Below are 27491 nucleotides of genomic sequence, written 5' to 3' on the forward strand. Positions count from 1 at the left end.
ACACATTTGAGACTTTTTGTTGACGCGCATAACTCCAACTGCCTGACCGAACAAAAAATACAATAAAAAAAATGAAGTTGTGATCATAATAAAAAAAAAAAATAACGGGTGTGAAATAATACGAATAGTACTTCCAATTAGAACGTTTTACAGAGGACAAATAAAGTGAGGAATTTGTTTTCGTGTCACATAGCGGCAAAATATTACGTCCCGCCTGTTTGCGTTTAAGTGCTTATTTTAGCTTGTTGGGTTTGTTAGAAAAATAAAACTTGCGTTTTCGTTTGTTCTTTTTTTTTTTTTTTGTCAGTTGATAGGCCAACCCGGGATAATCTTGTCAAAAAAGACAAAGTAGATCGCTCTCTCTGGGTCCGTGCCGCACAGCACGCGATCACCGCCGAACAAAAGCACGTCCACGGTCACAGCCTTCGTAAGAACGTCCTCATACATCTCCCGGCACTACCGAGCGATCTTCCAAGCCCAGCGGAGGCGGAAAGCCAAGATGGGCCATAGCATGACAGCGCAATACAGACACATCATGCGACAAGTAATCACTCTGATATGTGCCCTCTCCATCTGCATGGCCTCCGTGGCGTGTCTCGTGAGAATCCTCAAGCCCAGCAAGAACGACGGAATGAACCAGCCGTACGTGCGCTACCCTGTCGAGTACGACGCGGAGCCCGTCTTGCTCATGAACTCGTTCGCCAACGCATTCAGCTTCCTCTCGATGATCATGATCGTCAACTGCACCCTGGTCCTGCTCTACAAAGGAGGCTACACCAATGTCATTAAGGCATGGCTCATGACGGGCTCCGGAGTGCTGCTCTTCGTGGTCACTTACTACTACATGGGGCGGTGTGTGTATTACTTCAACTTCCCCATGGATCATCTCTCCTGTTCGTTCATCGTCTGGAACATCGGCATGACCGGTATGGGCACACTGTACTACAAGGGCCCGTTCGTTATGCACCAGGGCTTCGTCATTTACGTGTCAATTTTGATGGCCGTCGTTCTGGAAGAATCGTTTCCAGAGTGGACGGCGTGGATACTGATGATCCTCGTCTCGCTATGGGACATGTTCGCCGTGCTTTGCGTCATCGGCCCTCTCCGGATGTTAATTGAGACAGCACACGAAAGGAACGAACCACTCTTTCCGGCACTCCTTTTTTCTACGTCTTCCGCGTGGTGTTATGACCTCAGTGGTGTCGTCAACCTTGCCAGAGAGCCTTTGTCAAGCGTCCGACGATTGCCACGCTCAGAAGACCTGCTCATTCAAGGGTCTCATAGCGCACTCCTGGAAGCCCCTGAAAGCCTAAGAAACTCCATCCTTCAAGTGCCAACTCGGAGTTCTTCCCCGGGGTCTCCGGACGGAAGTTCAGCAGCGCAAACACCAACTAACGCCGAAAAACTTCCGAGACGCCTGCTTAACTTCAGAGGCTCTACCAACACAGAAGACTCGTTCGTGGTGTCCCGCATGAAAGCTATTCAGGAGATACGACGCCAAGAAGATGTCTTATGCTCACATCATCATCATCACACGCATCAACCACGCCATCACCGTCAGCGCCGCCAAGATGCCGCCGCGCCGGAAGACACGGGCATGAAGATGGGCCTCGGTGACTTCATTTTTTACAGCATCCTGGTAGGCAAGGCGTCAAGACACGGCACGGTGTCCGCGGTGGTCATCTGCTACATCTATGTTGTCATCGGCATTATTCTCACCCTGGCGTTGCTCGTGATCGCTCAGAAGCCGGTGCCAGCCTTGCCGTTGTCTATCAGCTTGGGCATGTTTGCATATTTTTCGACGATTTCTTTCGTAGAACCATTCATGGAAGAAACTGGGGTTCTGTCACTATAGAGTTATTTTTGTATCTACGTATGTCTTTTGTGGTTCACTATTAGTGCTGAGTAATATATCATTCATAGATCAAATTCAAAGTTCACTTGGCTAAACAACATGTTGGCGATTCATAATTAAATTAAACCGTTCCTAGTATACGCTGATCGCCAATTTCTAAGATGTCATTCGAGTAAACGGAATGTGAATGATCCTGTGTCAGGCATCATAAACGTGTTGCTTCCATGAAGTTTTGTTCTTAGTATTGCTGCCTGAGCAATGCTGGTTTGGTATAATGTTTGCGCCGTCTATTTTATGCGAGAAAAAAATGATACCTTCAGTGATGTGAACAAGCACGTTTATTAAAAAAATAACACGACGTAAAAATTGATGCGGACCTATTTCCGTTCTTATGTTTACTCGCGATCAACACACCGAATTTCTCACCACCAAACTATCACAGTGGACAATCTGCACGTTGATCCCAAGGGGTAACAGCACGCCCTTCGTTCGAAGTTAATTTCGGACAAGCGCGCATCTGAAACCAAACGCAAAATTTATATGGAACTTCGATGTCACTGGGGCTCACGAGAAAGCAGATACAATCTGCCGATGACATGATTTGTGCGCCTTCAAAAGTCCTCATCGCACTTCTTTTAGAGGGATCACCGTGGACTTTGAGTGCGCGCGCACTTTCCGCGTCCCTTCCTGGGCTACCTGGCGTGCATCCATTTGTACCTTAGTAGAAACAAGGGGGTTATCGCTGGGATCGATGCTTCCCTCCGAAGAGCGTGCAGTGAGAGCGGGGGCCACGCGTGCCCTTCTTGTTTTGGCGAAGCGGATCTTTGGGGGATTTCAGGCTCCCTGGTTCCTGAGCAGGAAGCGCAGCACAGTGCTGGCAGTCTCCAGGGTCGACGCCGGGTTCAGGTCGCCGCTGGATCCCATGCGGGGCGTCATCATCATCTTGGACGGCATGTAGCTGACGCCCAGCCGCTCGTCCGACGGAGGCACGTTGAGCACCAGCCGGGCTTGGCGCCGGATCACCTCGGCCATCGGGAAGGAAGGTTTCTGCTGCATCGCTTCCGGCTGCTGCTGCTGCGAGACCGGGAAAGCCACAAGCTGATTTAGGGAAGACGAAAACATTTAGGGTAGCTTTGGATTTCTGAAGGCGACTACCGTAAAAAGTATATATTTGCATTAAAATAAAATATTGAGCAGTCCTGTGTTCGGTTAGGTTAGTACAGCCACAGCAATAGCTGCGACAAATCACGGCGAAGTCGTTGATCATCGGCGTCGCCTTCACACACCGTGGGGCAGTGGGGTGCGTGAACAAAAAGCGTTCGGAACAAAATATACATATCTTTTGTTCCGCAAGCTTTTGTTCTGTTCCATTTTGTTCCAAACGCTTTTGCCTTGTTCTATTTTCTTCTGAACGTTTTTGTTTCTTTTCTGTTTTTTTTTTCTGGAGCACGTGGAAGTGCGTACCCCGCCACGAGGTCTTGGCATTGAGAGCGCTAGGACGGCATCTTGTTATAAGCTATAGCTTTTTTTTAAAGCGTGTTTATCGGCATTAGCTATCAAAAAAACCCTTAAGGGCTCGATATAATCCGACGTTTTCAACGCGGCCGCCAGTGGTGGTCGGCGCCAGCCACGTTAGTCCCTCCACGCCAGGCACGCCGGAGATGCGCCTTTCTACAGTCCAACTTCTACGCCGCCACACATCGACGCGGGGACTGTGTATGCGCATAAGGAATAATCCGAGAGATGAATAGGTGGAAGCTGCTAAGCAGGGCGGCGTGTCCTGTAGCATGGGAGCCCTCTTCGGGTATGCCCAGCTCTACCCCTTTTCCTAAACCTCTCACCAGCCTGTAGTTCGGGCGCGAGCATCAGCCTCGAGATCATCTGGGGGGGTTGAACATCCGCTGCATGTAAGAGGTAGCAAGTGCTCTGCTTTGTGTAGATCGCCGCGAAATTTAGCGGACAAATTCAGTTTCTTCGCTAGATTTAGCGGGAAAATTCCTCGCTAAATTCGGGGAATTGAATTGGTGTTGTGGTCACGTGGTGTCAATTGTCATGCAAAATCTAGCGGAGAAACTGAATTTCTTCATACGGGACGTGACGCCAAATCATGTGACGTCATTTTCCCCGCTAAATTTAGCGGGAAATTGAAATATTGCTAAGGTCACGTGACGTCAATTGTCCCGCTGAATTTAGCGCGGTTACGCCAACGCCGGCAAACCCGGAAACACCCGACTAAGAGCTGCGCTCTAAAAAAAAAAAAGTCGCAGCTGCTGCAGCGCTGATTCCCGAAGAAATGCGTGAGCATTTCGCGGAGTGGTTATATATAACAAAGCATGGATACTGCAGCCTCTCAACACTTTTTCGCGGAGTGAACGTTCCCGAAACCCCTCTTCTTCCTGGGGCAAACAGATCAGTTCATTTATGCCCTAGTCTAACGAGGCTATGCTATGTGTTTCTCTTTATAGCTCCTGCCCTCTTTATCATTCGGAGAGTTAAACATTTTTTGTACGGATGTTTAGGCCGTTTGTTACAATTGTCAGATTCTGGTATTTGAAGTCTATCGCTAGATATTTGCACAAGCCTTTAACCAGTTGAACTATAAACTCTTACTTACCAAAAGCAAATAAAAGACACCGTTAGAATTTAGTTCTGAAAGCACTCACGGCGGCTGCTGCGTGGGGTGGCGCCAGGGGCCAGGGCCTGCGCAGCAGGGTTGGCTCGGGCCGGGGTCCCGCAAGCGGCAGGGGCCCCCTACGAGGGCCCTCGGGCTTCACAAGAACGGGACCCATCTGCTCGCGGGGATGCATCCTCTGGGGCAGCTCCTCCACGCCGACCATGAAGGGCCTCCGATCCTGCGGGACCACTCGGGGCTCGGGGCGGGGGGGCATCGGGGGACCGCGGAACAGGAAGGGAGCCTGCGACGGGGCCATGCCGCGGGCCTCCGGGAACGGCAGCTCCAGCTTGGGGGCCTGCTGCATCGGCGGCATCCGAGGACGGAAGGTTGCTGCCTCCGGGTGGGACAGCACGAGTCCGACCGGCACGATGACGCCGACGGGGCCGCGGTTCATCGGATGCATTGGGTGCAGCGGGTGCATCGGCGGGGCCATGAAGGCGGGAGGGGGCAGCATGCTCGACATCGGGCTAGGGTACATCCCTGGGTGAGGCATCATTGGCGGATGGGGCATCATAGCCGGGTGGGGCATCATGCCGGGATGAGGCATCATAGCAGGGTGCGGCATCATGGCAGGATGAGGCATCATACTCGGATGAGGCATCATGCTCGGATGAGGCATCATGCCTGGATGAGGCATCATGCCGGGATGGGGCATCATGCCGGGATGGGGCATCATGGCCGGATGCGGCATGAACGGGGGATACATCCCAGGATGACGGAACATAGGCGGGGGCATTGCGAAGGGTGGCATCATGTCGGGCATGGGTCCTGCAGGATGCGGGAAGAAAGGTGGAGGTGGGCCCGGGTAGAAGGGCTGCGCGAAGCGTGGTGGCGGCGCGAGCGCCATGCGGCGCATCATTCCTGGAAACGGCGCGAACGGGGGAGGCGCCATCCCGTATCGTGGCATGGCCGAAGCGCTGGGCACAGGAACGGGCACCGGCACGGGGACTCGGGCCACGAGCATGAGCACCAGAGGCGAGCCCTGGTACGGCACCCTCGGGAAGAAGGGAGGTCGCATGGCGGGCATGCCCAAAGGAGCCTTCTGCTGGGACTCTCCCTTGTTCTGCTCTTGGTTCTCGCTGGACGAGGGAACGCTCACCACGACCTGTTCTTCATCATCGTCGTCCTTGTCCTTCTTGTCGGAGAGGGCCTGGACGTCGTTGTCGCTCTCAACCACCAGAGACCGGTGCATGAAACTGGACGCGGCCTCCGGGACTTCAATGAACCGAATGCCGTCCTCAGGCTCGTCTACAGCAGAAAGGACGGGAAAGCCGCCCGGCCCGTACTGTTTCCGGGGCGGGGGAAAAAGAAACTGCTTGGGCTTCTCCGGGGGAATGGGCTTAAGTTTGGCCGACATGGCCGCGTTGTAGACACCCAAAATCTTTCGGATGTCGTCCGCCTTGGGCCTGTCCGACCCCGATTCGACCACCACGGCCTCGACAACAGGTGATTCCTCCGGAGCTGAAGATTTGGGCTCCTCCGACTCCGGCGAGGTCGGCGCGCTTTGCTGCTGCTGTTGCTGCTGCTGCTGCTGATCATCGGCAGTCGGGGTGGTGTTAGTGGCACCATTGGACGGCTTGCTGTCGTCCATAGGGAAGGCCATCACGTAGCCAGCGCCCTGTGGGTCAGGCATAAAGGTGGACATTATACCAGAGTTCTGGGCGCGCTTAACCTGGAACGGGAAGGGGAGAGGCACGTTTACGAATGGTTATAACATTGTTGACTACAGGTGTTATTTTGAATAAGCTTAAAATTAAAAAAAAAACTACGGTAGATGATGATTGTCTCAGTGAATGTGGTCTGTAGTTTTAATGAGACATTAGACACTCTTCAACATCTGATCGAGCAACATTGGGGGTGCTATTTCTTCAGAACGAGGAGTGTGATTGGCACAGAATCCTCAACAAATGCTGACGAAACATTCATGTGAACCCATGCTAAGTGATCAAACAACGGCAAGCTTGGATAGCTGTGTCAGATAACAGGAAAACATTTTTATAACAGGGCAGCTTGTTAAATCGACTATAGTACATGAATACAAAGAAAACAATTCCAGACTTCTTAAGAGTAAAAGTAAGGAAAGAGGTCTGGAAAAGAGGAAACTCTCCAGCTTGACTGTTTTCAGCAAATAAGCTCCCGCTATATGTGTATTCGCGTGATAATCAAGTCGGCGCGCAGACGTGCTGTGCACCCATTGTTAGAGTAATTCCCAGGGGAATGCGTCATATTACCAGTTCCTCTTCCGCCGCTTCCTTTTCATCATCAGCCACTGCCAGGGCCACGACACCTGCGAGAATAATTTTAAAACTGCCGGTTAATCTACTCCCAATTGCAGTATTGGAAAGAAGACATTAACAGTAAACGTTTAATAACAACAAACACAGGTCAACATTAAAAAAAAACTGCATTCTCCTCTTATATTTGCCTCGCTGGAAGCAGTGTCGTTAAGTATATTTGCCCACATATGCACACACCAGACCAGTCTGCCCGATTGAAATTTCTTGGACTGAGAGACCACGGCGTAATGATTAAAGATGGCTTCGATACAAGTTCCTCCCTCTCGAAATCTCGGGCATGAGTACGACCTCGCAATCGTACATTATTGTTTATGTCATCAGTTCCATCACTGAAAAGGGCCATCGGTATTACGCTCCAATAGCCGTGCGGTCTGAGCGGTAAAAGGGGCCGACGGCATTTTGTCACTGAGATTGCGTGCCAACCGGAGCATGATAACGCTCGACAGGGAACTGACTGACGTAAAACAAATGATAGGCGTTGGGAACATTCGAGAGTATGTGGTGGCGCAAGTCATCACCGACCTCGACTGAAGTGCGTATGAGAACCTGTAGAATTGCCGAATGACTTATTTTTTATATTAAGCCGATTTTATGCACCGCATATACGTGTTTTTTTTTAATTTTTTTGCGGACTGTAGTTTACAGAAAAGGCGCAGCTACTATATGTGGTGGATTCCGTATTCATGCATAATTTTAGCACGTGCAAATCAATAGATAGAGAGCACAGTTCGCTTTAAACGAAACATATTACATATTGGGTCGTTGTGGGTTAGACTTGACAGCACATTGAGACGGTAGAAACATCGAGTGTCCTCACTTTCTTCCGCTACCATCGTCTTATCAAAACAAGCTTTACAGCACAATTAGCTCCAATTGATCTTAAACAATAGAACAGCAACGATTCGTAGTTAGATTTTATAGGCCTTTCCCTAAGAAAACGCGCTTTCTCAAATGTTATATTCCTACAACCGAATTTCATCTGCTTGGGCATCGCGCGTAAAGTTGAGTTAGCTGATTCATGCGCTTCAAAAACTGGACGACAGAAGAGCCGAAATCGTTCCATAATTTGACTGTCGGTAAACATGCGTGACTACAGCATACTGCGACACGAGGCGAAGTCGACTCCCACGCTTCGACGCCTCCGATAGAGCCACGAAGACGATCTCGGTCACGCGTCGTTACACGAGAACTCGCCCGCCAAGAGCGGCCTCTTTGGGAGGGCTCCTCTCGCGTCGCACGCACGTCCAGAGAGCGGTGGCGAGCGACGCTTCGACGTTCACGGTGTGCCGACCGCCGACGCTTTGGTATCGCTCTCCGCATTCTCCGACGAACAAAAGTCGGCGACGGATGGGCACGCTCCAAGCCGCGCGTCGCTTATACAACAAAGGGGAGGGCGACCAATGGACGAGGCGGTGAAAACAGGGTCCGCCGCACAACGCCCTCCCAAGGGGCCTTTCATTAACCCAGTTGTGGCCTTGCGAAAGACAGACGGCGTCCTTCTGGCTCGGAGATTCTCCGCTGATGCCGCCGGGTCATTACGACGCACAATCCGTCCTTTGAGAACATCCTCGGCCGACTGCCTCCCAGCCCCTTCTCCCCCGTCTCGCTTGAGGTTCGCGCAACTGCACCGAGTGAGCGCCGCGCTCAGCAAGCCGTGTAGCGATACGGCGTCCTTGGAACCATCCTATAGTACGGCCAGCCCCCCTTTGAATCTGAAAAAGCTACGAATTTCACGTGTTCGAGCTCAAGTAACTAGTTACAACTTTGGTACTTATAGTAGTTCCCGAGTTGAAGTGCAATTTCCGTCTGCAACCGTAAGTGTGTCCCGTTCACGGAGTAACCTAGTTCGGCTGCTTCTCGGACGAAAGCCGGACGTGGCGAATCCCAAGCAAATGATTATTGCCGTAGCCAAAGAAATCCCGGCATTATAAGAAGCAATTAGGAAGCGCCAAATGAATGGCCACGTGCCGCTTTTCTTCATCTGTCGGAGACATCGCTACTTCTCGCTGTCGCTGCCACAATGTTTTCCTGAGAGTGACAGAACTGCGCGCCAATATATTGGTCAGGCTGGAAAGTGAACCAAGGGTCAGAAATGGCAGAAGACGTTAGCGTTACGGGATGTTTTAAAAGTAATCAAAGCATACCTCGGTTACCTTTTGCGCAAAACACGTAGCCCAGCTTTTAAGACAGGGAACCGTGCAAGCACAGAGATCATAAAAAAAAGATACCAAACCATACAAATATATCGCTAGACTGTAGCTGGACTGCCAAAGGTTGTTGAATACTTCTTCCTCTTTATGTACCTTGAATCAGGCACGTAGCCAGGGGAGGGGGGGGGGGGGCCGGCAAGGGGCCCGCCCCCCCCCCCCCCCCCCCCGAAATTTTTCATTTTGCTAGAACCTCCCTCCCCCCTCCCCCTCATACAGCATTTTGTCATGGAATTTTACGATGCATTTTGTATCGGAAGGCATGGGGAAAGCAAGTGCGTTAGAACGCCGTCAATGCACCTGACACATGCAGAGCTTTATTTTCTAAACGAATAACCAGAAAGATGCTATTATAGTGTGCGTTTGTTTCAATAAACCTTTATTTTAAGGGTGCACTTCGTCTTGTTTACTTCCTTCCTGTTCATTCGGCGCTTTTCGTTTGGCACGTGTGACTCTTTGTACCGAAGTGACGAACGAAAGCACGCCCCCATCTTACGCAGACAGCTGAAATGCTCTCTACTTAATACACCCTCATCGGTTCCACAACGCCATGGAATTTCCATCCGGTGTGTTGCTCGGTTTAATACGAAACGGCCTATGTTAAATGGTGCGCGCTCGCGCTCGCACCTTTACTGTTCATTCAGTCCATCTGCTCCGAAAAGAAACCTTAGCGGCTACGACGTCACACCTCAGCTGTCGCTGTGTTTAGCTTTACCGGATTGCGCAAATTTATATATATATATCTTTGTACTTTCACGTCTTCCTCTCTTAAGTTCAAACTGGCCCTATCTTAGTTTCGTGCACCAACTAGCTCGAACCAAGCCCTTGGCTAATTTAAGTTGTGGCAGTTCTCGACATAGCCTAAGAATTTTGTGTGGGCAATCAGGACATGTGTTGTAGTGTCCATTCAGCAACGTCAGATTCTTAGAAGCGTATTTGAAGGTCAAGCGGCCGTACTGCACAAATTTCGTGGTAGATCACAGTTTTTTTTTTGTTTTTTTTTCAATAAACGTCCAAACGTAGCGATATTTTCAACTGTTTTTTTCTTTAAGTTCTAACGTGCCTCATTACAATGTAAAATCGCTGATGTATAAATCCTACTAACATTAAATAAATAAAGGTTCATATTAACGTTGGACACGTTGTAAATGGGTAAAACATACGATGCCGATGAGGGTCGCATAATTATCTAGACAACTGGGAATAGCTTCGAATATTTGTAAGCATGGTTTGTATGCGTCATAAACGGCTCTGGCGTACGTAAGTGAGCAATACGAAGACGAAGAAAATGTGCCATCTTAAAACCTCACAAATTTGTGTATTAATGTACACCGACTCCCACTTACTGTTTTCCTTTCAATTAACGTAGCAAATATTAAGATCTGCGATAGCTTCATTACTCTTACAGCACTCTAGCTATGACTCTCCTGATTGGGATAAGCATATTAATGCAACACCATGGACTGTTATCCCCAGTACTTCGCAGTGCGGTATACAGTCAAAGATTATCTGAGCGTGAATTGAGCGTGGACATACTAGATCAGGCTACTACCACTTCGGAGGCTACTTCAAAAACATTTCTTATTTCAACACTTAGCAACAAAGGTTGGGGAAAGCGTGGAGCGAATTGCTTAGATATCCGGGAGGCCTCGTTCTACGATCGACTTCGCTGTAATGCTTTGGTGCAAGTGCAGTGGTCAAACCTACTTTGTTCGCTGAGTTTTGCGTATAATTTTAATGGCGTCACTCTCTTTATAGTCTTTTAGGCTGTAGTGCTAGCTGCTGGTACAATCTTAGAGTGCTTCAACCTGCATGGATGCGACCCCTAAGGATCGAATTGGGAGCGAACCAATCATACGTACGTACCCAGTTCTCTTTCACCCATTCATTGTCGTCGCTTTGATGCGCCGCGGTTGAATCAGTGTAAAAGTAGCCAGTAATGTAGCACTGAACATTTTTCGCCTAGGTGTTATTTCCTAGCAGAAGTGTTGTAAGTTGGGCGAGTTGGTACGATGACATGGTGAACAGAACAGCGCACACAAAGACAAGGACGGAACAGCGCTTGTGTGTCCTTCATGTTCCTTTTCTCTGTCCTTGTCTTAGTGTGCGCTGTTCTGTTCATCATGTTATTTCCTAGGCATGTACAGAAAAGTTGATTTAAAAATAATTAGAATGTAGCACGGATCTTAAAACTAAATATAGAAACGAGATTGTAGTTACTGAAATTGCATGCGAACTTAAAAAGCTTTTACTTCCCAAGATTGTAACTATATTCAGTAACCTAAAAAGTGTTGTTTTATATGAGTTACTTCGCGGTCCTGAATTTACAATAAACGTAACAAATGTCAGCATTTTTGCGACAGTAGCAGAACCCGTAGGCGCCCTAACAATAGACGCCTTTAGTTGATTTTTTCCCGTCCTTTCTATCTGAAGCCGTCCTCAGCTCGGCGCCTTAAAAATAGCTTTCCGAATTGGGGCTGCTGCGGCGCCGGTATACCTGTCAAGAAAGGGACAGCGGCACTCCGCTCCTCCAGAGTCTGGACATACAAATAGGCACGCAGCTCTTTGATTTCCCCTCTCTCTCCTTTTCTGCTCTCCAGTTTCTCCTATCAGGAAACTGGAAAAATGAGCGCGCGTGACTAAACGAGCGTCTCCTTATCGTGGACGTGTGCCGCGATTGGCCGAGCGTGTCTCCCGAACGGGCGTCGGAGAGTTCCTGGTTCCAAGATAGCATCGGGTCGCGGGCAGCGCCTGGAACCGGGCGGAACAGCGTCCGAGGCGTCGCCGACTACATGGGACAGGCGCGCTCCTCCGCGGCAGACGCGCGACGCCGTTTGACCGGGCGACGACCGAGGAGGACTGTCCGATCCCGCGGCGCCTCCAAGTAGAGCGGATCGCTTCGCTTAAACTCTTTTCCACGCTAAAAGCCAGTTCCAATGCACTCGCGTTTGCTCACAACCGAGTTCTTGCGACCTCGTACGACGCTGGCACGCTGGCGCCATCTATGAGGTGTCCCTGGACCTGCATTTCTCTAGAACGAAGATTTCGCGCTATTTGAGAGATCGCATGTACGTACTGTATTTATGAAAAATGATCGTTTATTACATCGTCAAAATGTTCTTAGGCAAAAAAGAAAAAAAAAAGTGCGATGCTCGAAGGGGGAAAAAAAAAAAGCGGAAGTGCCAAGTGCTTTACCCGACAGATAGCGTTTTTTATCGTTAGGTAATTGAAGAGGTTTAAAGGCAGACGGTCGCAAGCAGAGCCGACGCTACGACCCGATGGAGCGAGTCAAGCAGCGCTGCCTCCTCGCGGCTGGCTTCGTCGTCGCCGTCGTGCGTTGTCTCTCCCCGGCTAAACGCAAAGCTCATGCGCCGTGATCTCTTTTTTTTATTTTTTGGAGGGGGGGGGGGGGGGGGGGGGGAGGCGTGATTGGTTTAGTCGTTGATAGCACACGCATAAACACGACGAGCGCGGTGTCGATGCACTGTCGGCGCTGCTTGATCGGCTTCATCGGAGAGCTTGAGGTCGGACTTGGATGGAACGGAGGCTCCTTGCCCACGCGTACTGTCTTTTAGGTGCACTCGTGACGCCCATAAGTTGGTCTTTGTTTTTTTTTTAATAAGCTTAGCCAAAGAAAGAGGCGATCGTTATCGGTCTCCGGTAGGTGCACAGGTGCGCAGTTTCGGCTGCGGGAAAGTGCCGACCCCTTTGACCACTGAGACTGCCTGACTCCTGGAGCATAATACCGTCCGTCTTTCTTCGTTGGTTGGAGATAGAAAAGGAGGACTAGTCCTTGGGATAACGAGTGCACTTTATTAAAGTATACACTCGTGAGCTTCTGAAAGTTTGCCCAGAAACAAATTATCAAGCTCAAAAATTCCCCCCCCCCCCCCCCCTCCCCGGAATATTGTGTTTTTCTATTTTTTTTTTTTTTATTTCAATGGCGAATTGGCGCTTGCAAGAGCTCTCAAATTTACGGTCCTCTATGGCGCCAGTTACCGAAAACGGACGAAAATTGTCCTTATTTTAAGTACATCACGTAAAATTGTAAGTACATCACTTATACGTTAAAAAAAAGAATATAACGATTTGTGCTGAAACTTTGGCACCTGGCTCAGACCGCAAGGGCTACATTTGGGCGAGGAATGAGCGTTCAGCCATGCGTGCTTTACTTTTGAGGTGAAAACAGCACTGTCAACATTTTTGGGGTGGACACACTGTACTTTCCCGCGGAGCACGTGGTTCGCTGCCAGCCATGTGCGTCGAGCTGGTTCAGCGAGGGACATGGCGCAAGAAAAAACGGCTTGCCTCGAGTGCCGAGTCCGTGGCGTGACAAAGAGCGCGACGTTTTGCTGGTTATTCACCGTCTCTCCTCACATCGCGGTTTCCAGTCAAACTCATTTTTGCCCTTGTCGTTCGTAAATCCTAGCGATTTATCCGCCGCGGGTGTTGCGGGACAATCACGCAATTTTAAAGTTTATGTAGTATATCTTCGAGGTATTTTATAGCGTCTGGTGTTTCATACTAGCGGCATAATGCCAAGGAAAGATATCCCTATTTTGTTACCAGAGGGGTAACTCTCTGCTGGATAAGCACCGTTTTGTACACGTTTGCCCTAGGTCCGTGATTTACCCTAGAAAACAATTGCGTACACTTTTAATTCCCCGCACAGCTAGTGGTGGAGGGCCCGTGGCCACGATTTAAGGAGTACTTCCAATAAATTGTAAACTGCAGGGACGAGGCACTCTGAAAAATGCCCGTGGATCTACATTCCTTCAAAACACCCGGAGAATGTTCCGCTGAAGTGAGAAGGCCGAATAAATGTTTAAAAGATACAGAAACAGCGCGCGAGCAGTGAGGAATAAAATAGAAGAAAACACAGAGTGTTGACTCCCAACGAGACTCCTCTCTTCCTCGCTGTATGTGCGCTGTTTCTGATATGATCTCATTTTACCAACTTGTTCAGCTATCCACTTTACGAAACGTTTAGACTTTAGACTAGGGGTGTGCGAATATCGCTCGGAATCTAATTGCGCAGTGTCATCGCTAGGTTCGACACTGCAAGGAAATCCGGCATGTAGTGGCTCCCCTGGCACTGAAAAGGCTCCGAATGACGCAGGGCTACTCAATTCACTACTCGCGCACCCCTAAAGAAGATGCCCTTGTTAGCGAATGGCACACGCGCTGGTCGTAACAGACTCGCATGGCCACTCAAGGCTCCTACGATTTAAAAAAGATATCGTGAAGAGAAAACATAATTAGCCGTGCCCCGTAGTTCTTATAGTATCATTGCGTCATCAGTTGCAACTTTGTTTTGGATCCAGTGACTATCAAAAATACGTTTGACGCTAAGAGAGACTTTTACTTTTTTTTTTGCGAGAGCCTCGAGGTGTCGCTCGTAATCGGACTTGTACGGTACTCGCTACAAGTTATCAAATTACTTGTAATCGATTACTTTTTGAGTAGTTTTGTAATCATTTGAAGACATTTATTGGGAAGTGATCGCAGCAGTAATGCAATTACTTTTGGAAGTACTAAAATTACTCAAAACGGTTACTATTTTCTTCTTCCCTTTCTAATAGAAACATTTGTTTCCTACAAGTTTCTTAACTAAATATAATCGAACCGAGTCTTCGACAAGAGGGTGGTTTACCAACATTAGTGGATTAAGAAGAGAAGTAGAATATATTTCGGCGATTCTAATCCAATGACGGTTAGCACGAGGTACCCATGTTGAATATACCTGAGACTGGGGTAGAAAAACATAAAAGTCGAAGAAACAGAACGGGACAGGACGACGTCGTCCTGTCCCGTTCTGTTTCTTCGACTTTTATGTTTTTCTACCCCAGTCTCAGGTATATTCAACATGGTTAACATCCACCAGCTCGCCTGCACCCTTACTATTGTATACGAGGTACCCGTTTTCAAACCTGCAGAAAGATCTGTCGTTTTGAAAGTCTGAAGTAATCGGAAAAGTGACGATCACTTTTTCAAGTAACGGTCAGTTACTTGTATTTTCAAGTAATCGAGTTATCTAATAGAACAGTCTTTAACCGAGTGTAATTATATTTTAATCGTTTAATTGTCTTCCAGTAACGTGCACAAGACTGCTCGCAATGAAACGAATCAGTTTTGCGAGGCGAAAAGGGTTACCCCCGTTTACCTTCCTCCTCGGTATGCCATTGGACATCAGTAAACAACTATAACAATTCCTCTTTGACATCTTATAAAGGTTAATGCTAATAACGCGGGTGTATTCGGTACTGCAGAGAGTGAAACGTTTGCTGCTTCGAGACTCGTTTGAATTAGTTAAAGTATGACGCGTATTACGTTCCGAAATATTGCAACTTCATTGGCGCATAAGTTCTTCTAACGCGCACCACTAAAACCGTAATCACTAGGATCCTGAAATGCTCTCGCGCTAGTCTCGCTAGCCGCTCGTAACTGTAATTGGAGACAATCGTTATGAGAGGTCGAAAGTTTCATTGGTATTCCAAGTGATTGTAATGAAAAGAGAAGGTACGAACGCTGCAGTGCAGCATATTCAGTAAGGTGACGCCCCTCGTGCGAATAATTAAAATTGTTGCCACGAAACCCGGACACAAAACGTAGCCTGGAGAGTCCAAGTAAATCACGATATCCAGCCAAGGATAAGAGCAGTCCTGACTCACCGAGCAGCAGAATGCCGAGGAAGACCCTCATGGTAGTCTCCGGTTACCTGCGGAAACCAGAAATGAAAACAAGCTTCGTTACACAACACATGGTCACTCGAACTTCGTGCAGATTTCACGTTTCAATGCCGAGAATTCACGCGGCCAACAACTTTTCAATTAAAGTTCATGGGGGCGAGTTTGTCCGAAATTCTTGATAGCGACGAAAGGTGACCAGAAAGGTTAAGAGCAGTCACAGAAACCGAGAGATACGGGCACCACCAAAAAACGATCTCGTTCAAAAGCACGAACACCCCCACCACAGATGTCAACAACGATAGGCTTATGCAGGCACAAACGCCAAAACATACAGAAACTTGTAAAGCGCCGTTCACACTGTTGCGACCGAGTAAGACCGAGAGAGACCAGACCGGTTTTTAAGCCTCTTGCGACTTCTTAGGGCCGGATGCGCTGCAGCGGAGCTGGTCCTAAGAAGTCGCAAAAGGCTTAAATATCGGTCTGGTCTCTCTCGGTCTTACTCGGTCGCAAGAGTGTGAACGGGCCTTAAGGCTAGTACAGCGCGAAAAGATAAAGTGTAGTGTATTTATCAAATTGTGCTCCGTCTCCTGCCTTTTGATTGTAAACTTCATCGGCGTACCCTTAATCTGCGTAGCGGGTCTCTGCCCTTGCCGGCGTGTTGGGATCAGAGCTACACCCTCGTCCCGGATAACCAGAGGGTATTGTGGAAACGGATGGGCAAATGACCGGGCATTGTGGCGCTTCCGCCGTGGCCTCTCCGTCGGCTCGCAGAAGGTCGAGCCTCCGGCTGCGGATTCACGCCGCCGGAACTTTGCGGTGGAGCTTCCGGCTGCCCCGGACACGCGGACCCTGCTATGTGGGACTGGCCAACGCCCATCGCGTCCTCCCGTAGGACGCATGATTGCCGGCGTCCGTCCGAACTTGCGAGTACTCCCATGGTTGTTCGTTTTGAAATTGGTATCCTGTAGTTAGCTCAGGGGCAGAAGAGAAAGCTAAGCAAATTGTATTATTCTCTTTTAATATTTTGAAAACGATGAAGTTTATGTCAAGCTAACTCGAAGCTAGTGAACGACACATGTTTGACAGGTAAAACTCCAGCGTGCGGTTAAAGGCTCGATTCCTAGGCATCATACTGTCTACTTTTGCGCATGATTCATGCCCTGCATGAAGTGGTTCTTACAAGATTTCGCTGACAGTAAAAAAAATATGCTTTTGGCGCTTGAAACGTGCGCGCCCTAATAAAACAATGGTAAAATAATATAATTTTCACCAAATTTTTTTTAACTACATAAAGGTGTAAATTAGTAATGTTCCGCGAGAAGCCTGCCTTTTTTTTTATTACCGTTTTCGAGGAGAATACGAGTACAGTCTGTTTCAGTTGGATTCGTACCTTCGTTTTTCGTTTCCCGTACAGCTTGGCCTAACGCACGGTGTCTCAGTTCTTAGGATATTTCGGGCTATTGCACATCCGCGATTTAGCAACTATGCTGCGAACGTTTGTTCGTGTAGCTTCATAAACGACAGCCGATCAGCAGAAACTGAGCATGCATATTATTGGCGTGTCCTAGCGGGGTAAGATCTGCGTAACAAGAAATTCGGTGATTTCTACCTCCGACACAAATTAACCAGCGCGGTTTTACACTCCGAAGCTACGTTGAGAGTCGTCAGAATCGATGGATTAGAGAACCATTAATTTTTCTCTCTCAATGATGTCAGCAGTGCCAACAATGCGTCCACCTTTTCCGCCACCGAGACCGCGCGACAATTGGAGCACGATACCGTAAGTCTTTCTCATCGGTTACACCGATTCAAAGATTAGCGTCCTTAGGAGCATCGCGGGGAAGCCGACACGCCGAGCTTCTGAGAGCGAACTTCTAGATCCAGACAACACAACGAGGAAGATGTCGAGGCGCTCTTCCGCCTGGTCACGAACCAGCGAAGAACGAAGTCGCGGATTAACACTGAACGGTTTCTTTTTTCTTTTTTTCTTATTAAGCCGCGGCGAGGGGACGCTCTCAGCTTACGAAGCCCGGCGCCCTTTTGCCGGGCGACGTCGTTGTTCAAGCCGCACGCGTCATCGAGTCCGGGCGGCCGTGCGCGATGGGGGCGTCGACCCTCGGCATTCAGGTCTCCCCGCGCCGCTGGCCGGCGGTCTGCGTACGCACGCTCCGCGCTCACGTCGTCTCCCCTCGAACCGGCCGCTAGCCACGAAAAGGAACCCGCTTGCCGAAATCTCGCTTAGCGCAGCCGCCGGCTCCCGCCTGTGGAATCGGCTCGCCTCCGAACTGGGCCGGGAACCGGTCGCCTCTTTCGGAGAGGAAGGCGGAAACGGCGGGGGCTTTGTGTTAAAAGAACATATCCGCCCAAATTGACACTGGAGAGCAAATATGTCCGGACTACGCAAAGAGCCTCAGATGTGGAACCGTACTCTTTTGGCTGACCGAATTGAAACCTGGCAGGAAAGGCCGATTGACTTGCAGCTAAGACTCGTCTTGTCTGGTTCTCTCTCTGCTCAAGGGCATCGTCCCACTAGAGCTGGCAGCCGCACCGAGAGGCCCCTACACGCTCTCCTGTGATTTCAACGCAGGAATTTTCGTAGCCAAGATTAGGCGCTACGTTCGCAATCACGGTACGTGTTCTACCATACTTTTCATTTTTGGGATGACAAAATTTCGCTAGATGAACGCTGAAAGCTGGAAAACAAATGCTGAAATATTGCCTCTTATGCTTTTTTTTTTTTTTTTAATTTTCAAGCAGTTGTGTTCCTATGAAAATGACTGCGCAGAAATTATAGCCGTAAATACAGTGTTCGTTGTTCGTATTCTTCAGACTTGGAAGTAATTTGCTACAAGTAACGCGATTACTTGTAATTTAGTAATTAATCCGTCCCTTTCTAGAAAATGTAATTTGTAAGGTAATCTCTTTACTTTTTCAGTAACGAATTACTCAAATTACTGGTTACAATTCTTCCGTCCCATCAAATAGAGAAATAGAGTGGAAGAAGGGCGATGCAACGGCCTTGGCGCTTTTAGCATCGTAACTCAAGACGGCGGTTCGCTCGCGAAATGAGTGCTGGTGAGGGAAAGGAATTCACGGAAAGCACGACAGCCCGACCTGAGTCCGTTTCTTGACTCATTCGTACGGTTAGCCAGGCTGGGGGGATTCGACTGTCTACAGAATGGCAACAGGCCTCGACTTCTTGGAAAACGAACGGACTGATTCGAGCGTACAAATGGGAAGAAAACTAATGGACCGTAAAACCGTCGCGTGGTGTTCGTGTCGAGTGAGACCGTGGACACAGTGACCGTGATGCATATGTCGCCTCCCTTCTCCCCACCCCCCCTCCTCTGCCCTTCTTCACTCCGCACCCCTCCGTGCCTTGTCTCTCCAAAGCAAATCTTTATTTATTTTTTACACGAAACCGTCCTTTACTTGTTGAGGTTTCTAAACATACATGCTCAGCCCGCAACGGTGTCACGCAAACAGAGAGAAAGCTCTAATGAGACTTCGACCCTGCTCATCCTTGACAGCTCTGTGAAAACTGAATACTGGCTGGACCAACCAGCTATGTGACTTCTGTCACTGGAATTTTCACTAGTGGATGCGTAGGGCAAAAACATGAGGGCTGCGATGGCAGCAGTTCATTGAAACAGAAAAAAAGTCTAGCATCAACCCTGCTGTCAGTTTAAACAGTAACTTTCCACAGCAAGTAATAAGCTGGCCAGGGAGTACAACAAAACGGCTCGGGACATCCAAGCTGAACCCGTATTTTTAGAAACGAGAACGCTAGGGTTCTTGTCAGCGGATTGCGCCTGCGGGAATTTAGACCGAAATATTAGGGAAAGAAAACACCCCCAGCCCGAGTTTTCTGAGAATAAACGGTGACTCACTTGGGCCGTGTTCCAAAATTTACTCGATCTTACTCCAGGGTAAGGGTTTTGTACCCTTGGCGTTCTAAAACCTACCCGCGTCCAGCGTTTTTCAATCTGTGCTGTCACGTGATACGTTCCGTCGGAGTAACTCGGATCCATTTGGCTAAGATTTGGAACACAGCCTTGGAGAATGGAGTTGAGAAGCCGCCTGTAAACGCGTGAAAGACATGGAAGTGTGCTGTTCACTGAGAATTGTGTTCTCTTTCAACATTTTTCTAAACGGCAAAGTCAGTTCAGCTGAGAAATTGCGCATTCATATTTCTAGTGACGTCTGGGTTCTGATAAGTTTGGTGATAAAGAAAGAAGATCAAGCGGGTCATTCGGACGGATAACAACCTTCATCAAGCTGGAGTCTTTGAAATGTACCCAGACGGAAGTACCACATCTTGGTCTCAGAGCCAGACCGTTTTAGTAGGCATGTCGCCTAAATAGGGGCTATTTAGGCGACATGCAACAAACATAGAAAAAACATATCTTTGGGGGAATCGTGTTTTGAAGCTCGCCGATGCCAAACACGGACTAATTAGAATGGTGTGCGTGCCTCCACCGTCCAAGTACTTTCGTCGCATGTTCATCGGAGTTTGTTCTGTCTTGGTTGGACAGCGCAAGGCTCATTTATCTTGAGCACCTGTTTAAAGGGATAATAAACCAAAATTTGGATTTAAAAAAAATAAAAAAAAACATGCAGGAGATGTAGACGGGGACGCTACAAGCCCTACAACACTACTCGTAAGGCGATATCTCAAATGGACGGCCGTATTTTTGGAAAAAGAGGTCGAGATTGAACCAGGCCGACGAGGCGCGTGATGTGGAGATATCTCGTTTCCTCCTTTCTTCGCTTCGCTCCCTCAAGGCGGCGAGGCGGAGAAGACGCGAGGCCGTTCCCTCTCCTTCTCAGAGAAACATGACGAAACATTTCTGTCAAATGCGCCTTCTTTTTTTTTTTTTTTTTTAAATACGGCCATCCGTTTGAGATATCGCGGTATGAGTGATGTTTTGGTGTTTGTAGCATCCCGTTGCACGCTTTTGTCGCGTGTTTTGTGGAATCCAGATTTCGGTTCAGCCCCCCTTTAAGTCCTTTAAAACTTTATAGGTTCGTTCTCCAAAAATTATTAACTTAAAATAATGAGTAAATAGTGTTCTTTGGAGTAACGCAAAAGTAATCGAATAAAGTAACGATGTAATTAATCGATTACTTTTTCCGGGGAGTGACTTGTAACGGTAATTAATTACCTTTAAGTCAAGTAACTGTAACTGTAATTAATTACTTTTTTGAAGTAACGGGCCCAAGTCTGGTTTTCTTCCCTTTTTTTAATAAGATAGCGGGAAAGGTCCGCAAGTACATTATAAGTACATACTAAAAAAATAATAATTTATACCACCGAGGGGAAACAACAACATTTACTATTCGAATCCTGAAATATTCCTGTCGCGTTGGCCGTTCTGTCAGCACTCTTCAGCGATACAACCTCCATATTTTTTTTATTTTTTTTATTTTTAATTATTTAGTTTATTTTGAGTGACCCACAAACATCTTAACGCCTCCTTAAAAGTGCACTTATCAATGTCATATAGTAGTATAATTGTTCGGACACGATACAAAATGAAGTTAGGACAAGGAATAATTAAGAACAAAAAGAATAGGATAATAAACCAGGTCGCCTCTATCCGTGCCTTAGCTCCTCCATCCAAAAAGCAGCAGCCTCAAGACTAACTTAAAAACTAATAATTAAGAAATAGCAAAATCCAGAGTAACCAGAGCATCATCTGGGAGGCGCTCGATCGAGCGCGGCGCGTCCCTCGGGTTCGGAAGGGCGAGACAGCCCATTTGCACGCTCGGACAAGCACTCTGGGCACAGGCGTCAGCGACGCTGGCGCCACGCCACGAGCTCTCCGCGCACCCAAGCAGCAAACGCTCTCTCTCTCGCCGTCTAATTAAACCGGACCGATCGGAGCTCAGGGAAGCCGAGAAAGCCCTCGGAGCGGCAGACACGGCGGGACCAGCGGAGCGTCCGCGGAACGGCGGTCTTCGAGACGTCGGCCAGCCACGGGAGAACCCTTAAATAGGGGCCTGACCCAGATAGGTCCCTCGGCGGCGGCCGAACCAGGGCGACCGCTCTCCCCTCTCCAGGCCGCTCGGCGAGCCTTCGGGAGCACCCACCCGCCGACGACCCCGCCGCTGACCCCTCGCCGTCTCTCCCACCAGGACTGCGCGTCCAGCAACAATACCAAGAGCGACGTTGGGCTGACTGAGCGGTCGGTCGCCCGCTCAGACGGGGGTCCGATATTTCTGGACGGACAGCGTCACCCCTCTTTGGCGCGCCTCGGAGCACCGCTGGGACGTGTTCCGGGATGGGAGCCCGTGGGCGCGTGGCCAGTCAGTCGCCGTCCTGGTGGGCAGCCCATCTGCCAGGGGATGGGGTCATCGACGAGGAAAGTAGCCCTGGCCAGCCCCCTCTCTCTCTTTGTCTGTGTAAGGCCGCGACGAATCAGTTTGGGCTCACACCTCTCGGATCCGAGGAACAAGCGAACGCGTGCACGTCGGGTTTCAGCGGCTCCTGCTGAGTTTCTTTTACTGTCTTTTTTTTCCTCTCACTGTTTTATGTTCAACTGCCATCGTACAAAAACCGTGTGCTTAGTCGATGGTCACCCGATGACATCTCTATCGTTCGAATAAGCGTGAGCATTTGCTTGAAACGGAAGGTATTTGTGAACGCTTAATTTTTGCTTCGTTTTGCCTCGTGTTTTTACGTCGAAGACATTACCGCCTTGTTACACTTTTTAAGTATAATTGAATAAGGAAGGATACACTGGAACCTGCGGTTTTTGCCTTCAGCGTAACACCAAGTCAAAAGGCTGATACATTTTCTACGAGGGTATACAGATGGAAACGCTAGTCGTTTTCTAACCGTATTTAGCCTATATTTCTCCCAGTTCCTGGAAGGTTTTAATTCTTGTTTGTCTACATAAACTAGACGTTTTGTAATATTTATGTAATTCGTTTATCCATGTATCATTATTAAACTTTTCAATTAAAAACTACGCGAAAAGGACGTTGGTGCAATAAAGCGTCGACAGGAGTAGCTCCTGAATTTTGAATTTATTCGATGTCACGTTGCTAACAAGAGTGTGTCAGCTGCTTTGAGGACCCGCCTAGAGGCTATAGCTGAACAATCCCAAGAACTGTGTAGGACTGTGACCTCCAGCATTCAATTGTCTTTTTTTCAAATATTTAAAAACGGCAACGACAAAAAAAAAAAAAAAACACCTTAATGCGGATATATATTTATTTTAAACCTCAATTTTTTTTTATAATCTTTTTTTATTTGAGTCGTTTAGCTTCCTATAAAGTAAGCAGGTTGTCTAGCTATAAGTCAGTATACATGGAGCGAAAGCTGACGCTGCGAAATTGATAGGTTTTAATACTCGCAAATGCCGAACGCAGGTGAGAAACCCCAGGTTAGCAGAGGGTACTCTGCTGGCTAAATGGACCTCCGCAGTTCTGAAGCAGAAAACCCTCCTGTTCAAACAAACACCCGGCAATTTTCAAACGTTTTCTTTTACCGATTAAGGTGGAGGATGTTTTTTCTCGATGCCCGTGTGAAACTAAGTAAACTCGGTTTGTACCCTTGATATTTCCTTCTCTTTATTTTTTTCTCTCGCTATTCGTGACCTCCGCCAACGAAAAGACGCACCGAGAAACAAAGCATCGCGTGCACCCCCCCCCCCCCCCTTTTTTTTTCTGCCGCCCTTGCACGCACGCGAAGCCGACGAGCAGGAACCTCGCCGAGAGCCAATACCACATATAAGACAAGGCCTCTGCCTTTCCCGCCAAGCGTCATCAGTAGTGGATCGCAGCGCCGCCTTCCTCGCGTTAGCGTCGCCCCTGAAGCGTCTTGCAGCGTCTCACAACGAGCGCGACGTTAGCACCAGGCGACGCCAAGAAGGACGCGTCTGCCACCTCGCGGAGTCTTTCGTCGCGCTTCAACCTGTTTGCCGCTTGGTCGGGGATCCACTAACGATGACGTCACGCGCAGGCCTCGTCTTCTAGGTGGCGTTGCTCAAGCGCTGCTCTCGCGGAACTCCAACAGAGCGCGCAGCTTTTCCAGGCAAGTCGAGCGGATCATCCACAAGCTTCCTCATCGCGTCGCAGCAGCACGCATCACTAACACACGCTAGCATCGATCACCCTGGTCACGGGTGCGAGCAGCATTGGCACAAAGGGTGCTTCGAACATCTGAAGCGGTAATCATGATTAGCAGTCCTTAAGTTGGTTCAACCAACTGGAAGCCCGATCGGTACTGCGCTTCAAACGTTACGCGGTTTCAGTGGCAGAAACGCCACCAGGAGACTGCGTGCCGATGGAATTCCGATAGTGATCCTCATTGGCTGAACTTGTTGAATGACCACCGAATGTCGCTTATCGCGGTGCAGTATACATAAACGAACTTCCTAGAGTGGAGGGTTCTTCGGTTTCAGCTTTTATTCACGCTGCGGCGGGCCTTCCCTATGCAGGGCGCGTTTCCGGTCTTCCGTGCTTGCAGCTCTCCACTGCCGGGCGGGATTGAGGCAAGTCCGCCTAAAGTTACTCTGTTCGTAGATCATGCAGAAGACACGCTGTTCGAAGCAGACACGATGACAAAATTACGCGCGGACACTCCCCAAGCATGTCTGAAGCGTGTCTACTTCTTACACCCGTACGCTTCGTCCGCAGACAGTCTGTATATGACGAATGTGACGGTCATACAAAGAAGAGGCGCTCCTCGGACAGTTTCTGTAGACAGTGTTCTTCGTGATGCGTTAACGGTGCGGCCGATCGTTCGGACGGATGTTCGGTTCCGATGAAACGCAGATCCAGCATCGTGCTCGGCCGCGCCGGAGTCCGCTTCGCACGAAGCGCGGATCGGGGCGCCGTGTCCGGATCAAGATCTCACGCGAGGATCGCGAGCGCAGCGGCCCTTCGCGGGAGAGTGCGCCGCTGGAGAGCAGCGAGAAGGAAGAACAAAAAAAACCAGGCTGGTTAATCCCTCGAAAAGTACGCGCTCTATTTTTATCTGGGCTCGCCATCTTTCCTATTGACGCGCGCTGGATGCTGCGGACTGACCTACTATGGCCGCAGCGGACTGCACCGCTGCTGGCGACTCGGCCATGTAAATATAGCGAAGCGACGTCCCCGATTCGAGGGTTCCCAGGAATGCGCTGATTTCCTCGCTGGCCGGCCGCTCGGCCTTGACTCGGCTTGGCCAGATGCCGCTGTCCGACGCCCTTTCTCCGCACCCCGAGCAACGCAAAACTCATTCGGGAATCTCGCGTCTGAACGCTAATGGGTGACCCACGCGGAAAGGCTTCTTTCGCGGATTGCGAGATTGCGAACGGCTCCTGGATGCAAAATAGCAGCGCCGCTGGATCTGGAGGGACTGCACGCGCTTCTGTCACGAAGAACGTGGCTTGCAGACACGGTTCCGGCGTCCGAAATAATCTCGTTCAACGCGTAGTTACGCTTTCCATGTGAAACCTGCGAGTGCTCATTGCTTTATTCCTCTGAATTAGAGACCGGGGAGCTTCTCAAAATCTGTTGGTACAATAAGTCGCGTGGAATTAGCGACGTGGATTACGCGAGAAACAGACAAATGATATTTCTCTAATTAGAGTGGCCAGTGTGAGACTTCTTTCCAACGAGCCTTTCGGTTAAAGTGGAGGAAAATCAATTTATACAAGACGACGGCCTGTCCATACAAAATAAAAGTTGAGTTTATCGCTTCATCGGGTCATCTTCCAGCTTTTAAGCAGTTTCATCGCGCTGCGTTGTTGACGAAGTGGGCCTTGACGGCGAGGTGTCGACGTGAGAATGGTACGCTCGAGCACAGCGAGCCTCCGTGCAGCGCGAAGCATTTTCAAGCCTCGAGAGAGACACACCACCTTCATCTTGATTCGCGAGATGTACCCTCCGCCGCCCTGCGTCTGTAACATCCTCCGTTTCCAAAAAAAAAAAAAAAAACTCCGTGAGAAGTATAGGATGTGACTGGTCAAGTTATATAAAATTCTTGTTCGGTGTTACCATTACGATCGAAGAAATGCAGATTTCTTTCAATGTAATTACATGTTTCGTTTGTTGCCTTTTTATGCTTTTGTTATATCGGTTTCACTTAAAATCCGATCGCAGCCGATCCGATGGAGGCAATTAGGCAGCGCCAAAAGTAGGGGTGTCGCGAACTTTTGTCGAACCAGATTTTTTGGTCGAACTTTCGGGGTTCGACTGGGTCGAACCGGTCGACGAACCTTCGAACTTTTAATCAGATTCGACCGGTTCGACTTTGTGGACAGTGTGGCCAGACCTTTATAAAAGCATGTCTAAGTTTGGAGAAATTTTTTTTATGCGAAGGGTTATTTTTAAATTTATGAACAGTTGCAATTAAAGAAACCAATTCTAATCACTCAAGAAGTTATTAACTTAATTGTTTTGTGCTGTATTAACTGAAATAACCAATCAGCGCTGCACTTCATTCATCTCTTAGCCATTATCATCCAATCCGAAGCCAACTGGCCAGCCTGTCGCGCATGCGCACACGAGTCGAACCTCAATAGAAGGTTCGTCGAAATTTCCACTAAAAGTTCGAAAAAGTCGAACCTGGTCGAACTCGAACCGCGGCCGGTTCGCGACACCCCTAGCCAAAAGTGCGCAGTCGCGGCGCCTTCGCGCGCTCGCTATTACCAACGAAAGCGATCATGTTTCCCCGCCGGCAATATGAAGGTGAACACCTTACCTGGTTTCTTGCCTGTTTTACGGCTCCCTAAAGCTATATGAACTCTCAACGTTTCAAATGGTACGTGGTTTGGGGTCTAAACTTTGCGTTCTAGCCCCCTTCTGGAACAGAGTTTGTTCCAAAGTTTGCAGGAGCGTCAAAAACAAGAAGAGGGCTGTTCACCTTCATATCGCACCACAAAGACACCGAGTGTCATGTGTCATGACGGTGCACTTTTGGCCTTGCTTGATTCGCTTCATTAGATACGTCAGCTGTCGGCTGTTGTCAGACTTCGAGTGAAACAGGCTATAGAATCTCACTGTCATCCCTCCACCATCGTCTTCACTCAGCCGATTAAGCTGCTCGGCATTAGTGTTCTGGCTCGGTGATTTGCACGACGCCCGTGTGCATACATTTGATCGATCGAGCGACTGATAAATCAGTTTATTCATTCTTTTTTTTTAATATTTGTTAGTCTATCAAACAATCTAACAGTACTATCTCATATCACTGTTTTGTTATTTGGGAAACAGAGTAGATTCATTTTGAAAAAAACGTTCAACCAATGAGCATCGGAAAGTGCATGGTAGAGTCGTCGCGATGAATCCATTGAGTAATATTTTAGTTACGACCTAATTAATTAGTCGCGGGACCAGGTCGAAGCACTAACCCACTTCGACTATACCTTTTTAGCGACTGTGCCTTACAAACTTCGGTTCACTCTCCCGCGGTGCTTCGCTATCCCTTATGTTCGAGCTAACAAGCTGAGCACTCGACCGTTGCGAACGTTTTTTCGTCGGGTAAAGGCAACTTTTATCTGGATACTTTACACCGTCAGTTAGAAGATGTTTTGCAAACCTGATCGTATTTCGGTCGCCTGTACTCCATTGTGTTGCGGAGAAATCCTCCGAAGCACCCTATGCCTGCTTGCGTACACAACACGGAGATGTGCTCCCTCGCACATCCTTATAAATCCATTGGGTACGCCATTTTCACCGTTCCTTCGTGCATTTACAAAGACTGACCTTTGACTGCACAGAAAGATCGAATTTACGCTGTCATCGTAACCTGCTTCCTGCATACAACCTAACTCG

The 27491-nt window shown here is 48.8% G+C and overlaps 2 protein-coding genes across 2 annotated transcripts; one reads left to right on the plus strand and one right to left on the minus strand.

Moving 5' to 3' along the window:
- The first annotated feature begins 499 nt into the window (after window positions 1–499).
- Window positions 500–1855, plus strand: LOC120849464 (presenilin-1-like). The gene has a single exon (XM_040221684.2). It carries the CDS (start codon window positions 500–502, stop codon window positions 1853–1855), a length of 1356 nt encoding a protein of 451 aa, XP_040077618.2.
- Window positions 1856–2175: 320 nt separating this feature from the next.
- Window positions 2176–7659, minus strand: LOC8040907 (basic proline-rich protein). The gene is made up of 4 exons (XM_042292147.1): window positions 7644–7659; window positions 6761–6816; window positions 4519–6201; window positions 2176–2929 (listed from the first exon to the last, which is right to left on the minus strand). Exons 1-4 carry the CDS (start codon window positions 7657–7659, stop codon window positions 2690–2692), a joined length of 1995 nt encoding a protein of 664 aa, XP_042148081.1. The 3' UTR covers window positions 2176–2689.
- Between the last annotated feature and the right edge of the window lie 19832 nt (window positions 7660–27491).

This window comes from Ixodes scapularis, unplaced genomic scaffold, assembly GCF_016920785.2.
Source record: "Ixodes scapularis isolate PalLabHiFi unplaced genomic scaffold, ASM1692078v2 PGA_scaffold2__306_contigs__length_199485367, whole genome shotgun sequence".
Taxonomy (NCBI): domain Eukaryota; kingdom Metazoa; phylum Arthropoda; class Arachnida; order Ixodida; family Ixodidae; genus Ixodes; species Ixodes scapularis.

Excerpts from the sequence above, each read along its gene's own strand:
- LOC120849464 (XM_040221684.2), top strand. The coding sequence starts at position 500 with ATGGGCCATAGCATGACAGCGCAATACAGACACATCATGCGACAAGTA.
- LOC8040907 (XM_042292147.1), bottom strand. Across the intron at positions 6,202-6,760 it reads AAGCGGCGGAAGAGGAACTG|GTTAAGCGCGCCCAGAACTC; the intron begins GTAATATGACGC and ends TTCCCGTTCCAG. Across the intron at positions 2,930-4,518 it reads CACCCCACGCAGCAGCCGCC|CAGCAGCAGCCGGAAGCGAT; the intron begins GTGAGTGCTTTC and ends CCGGTCTCGCAG.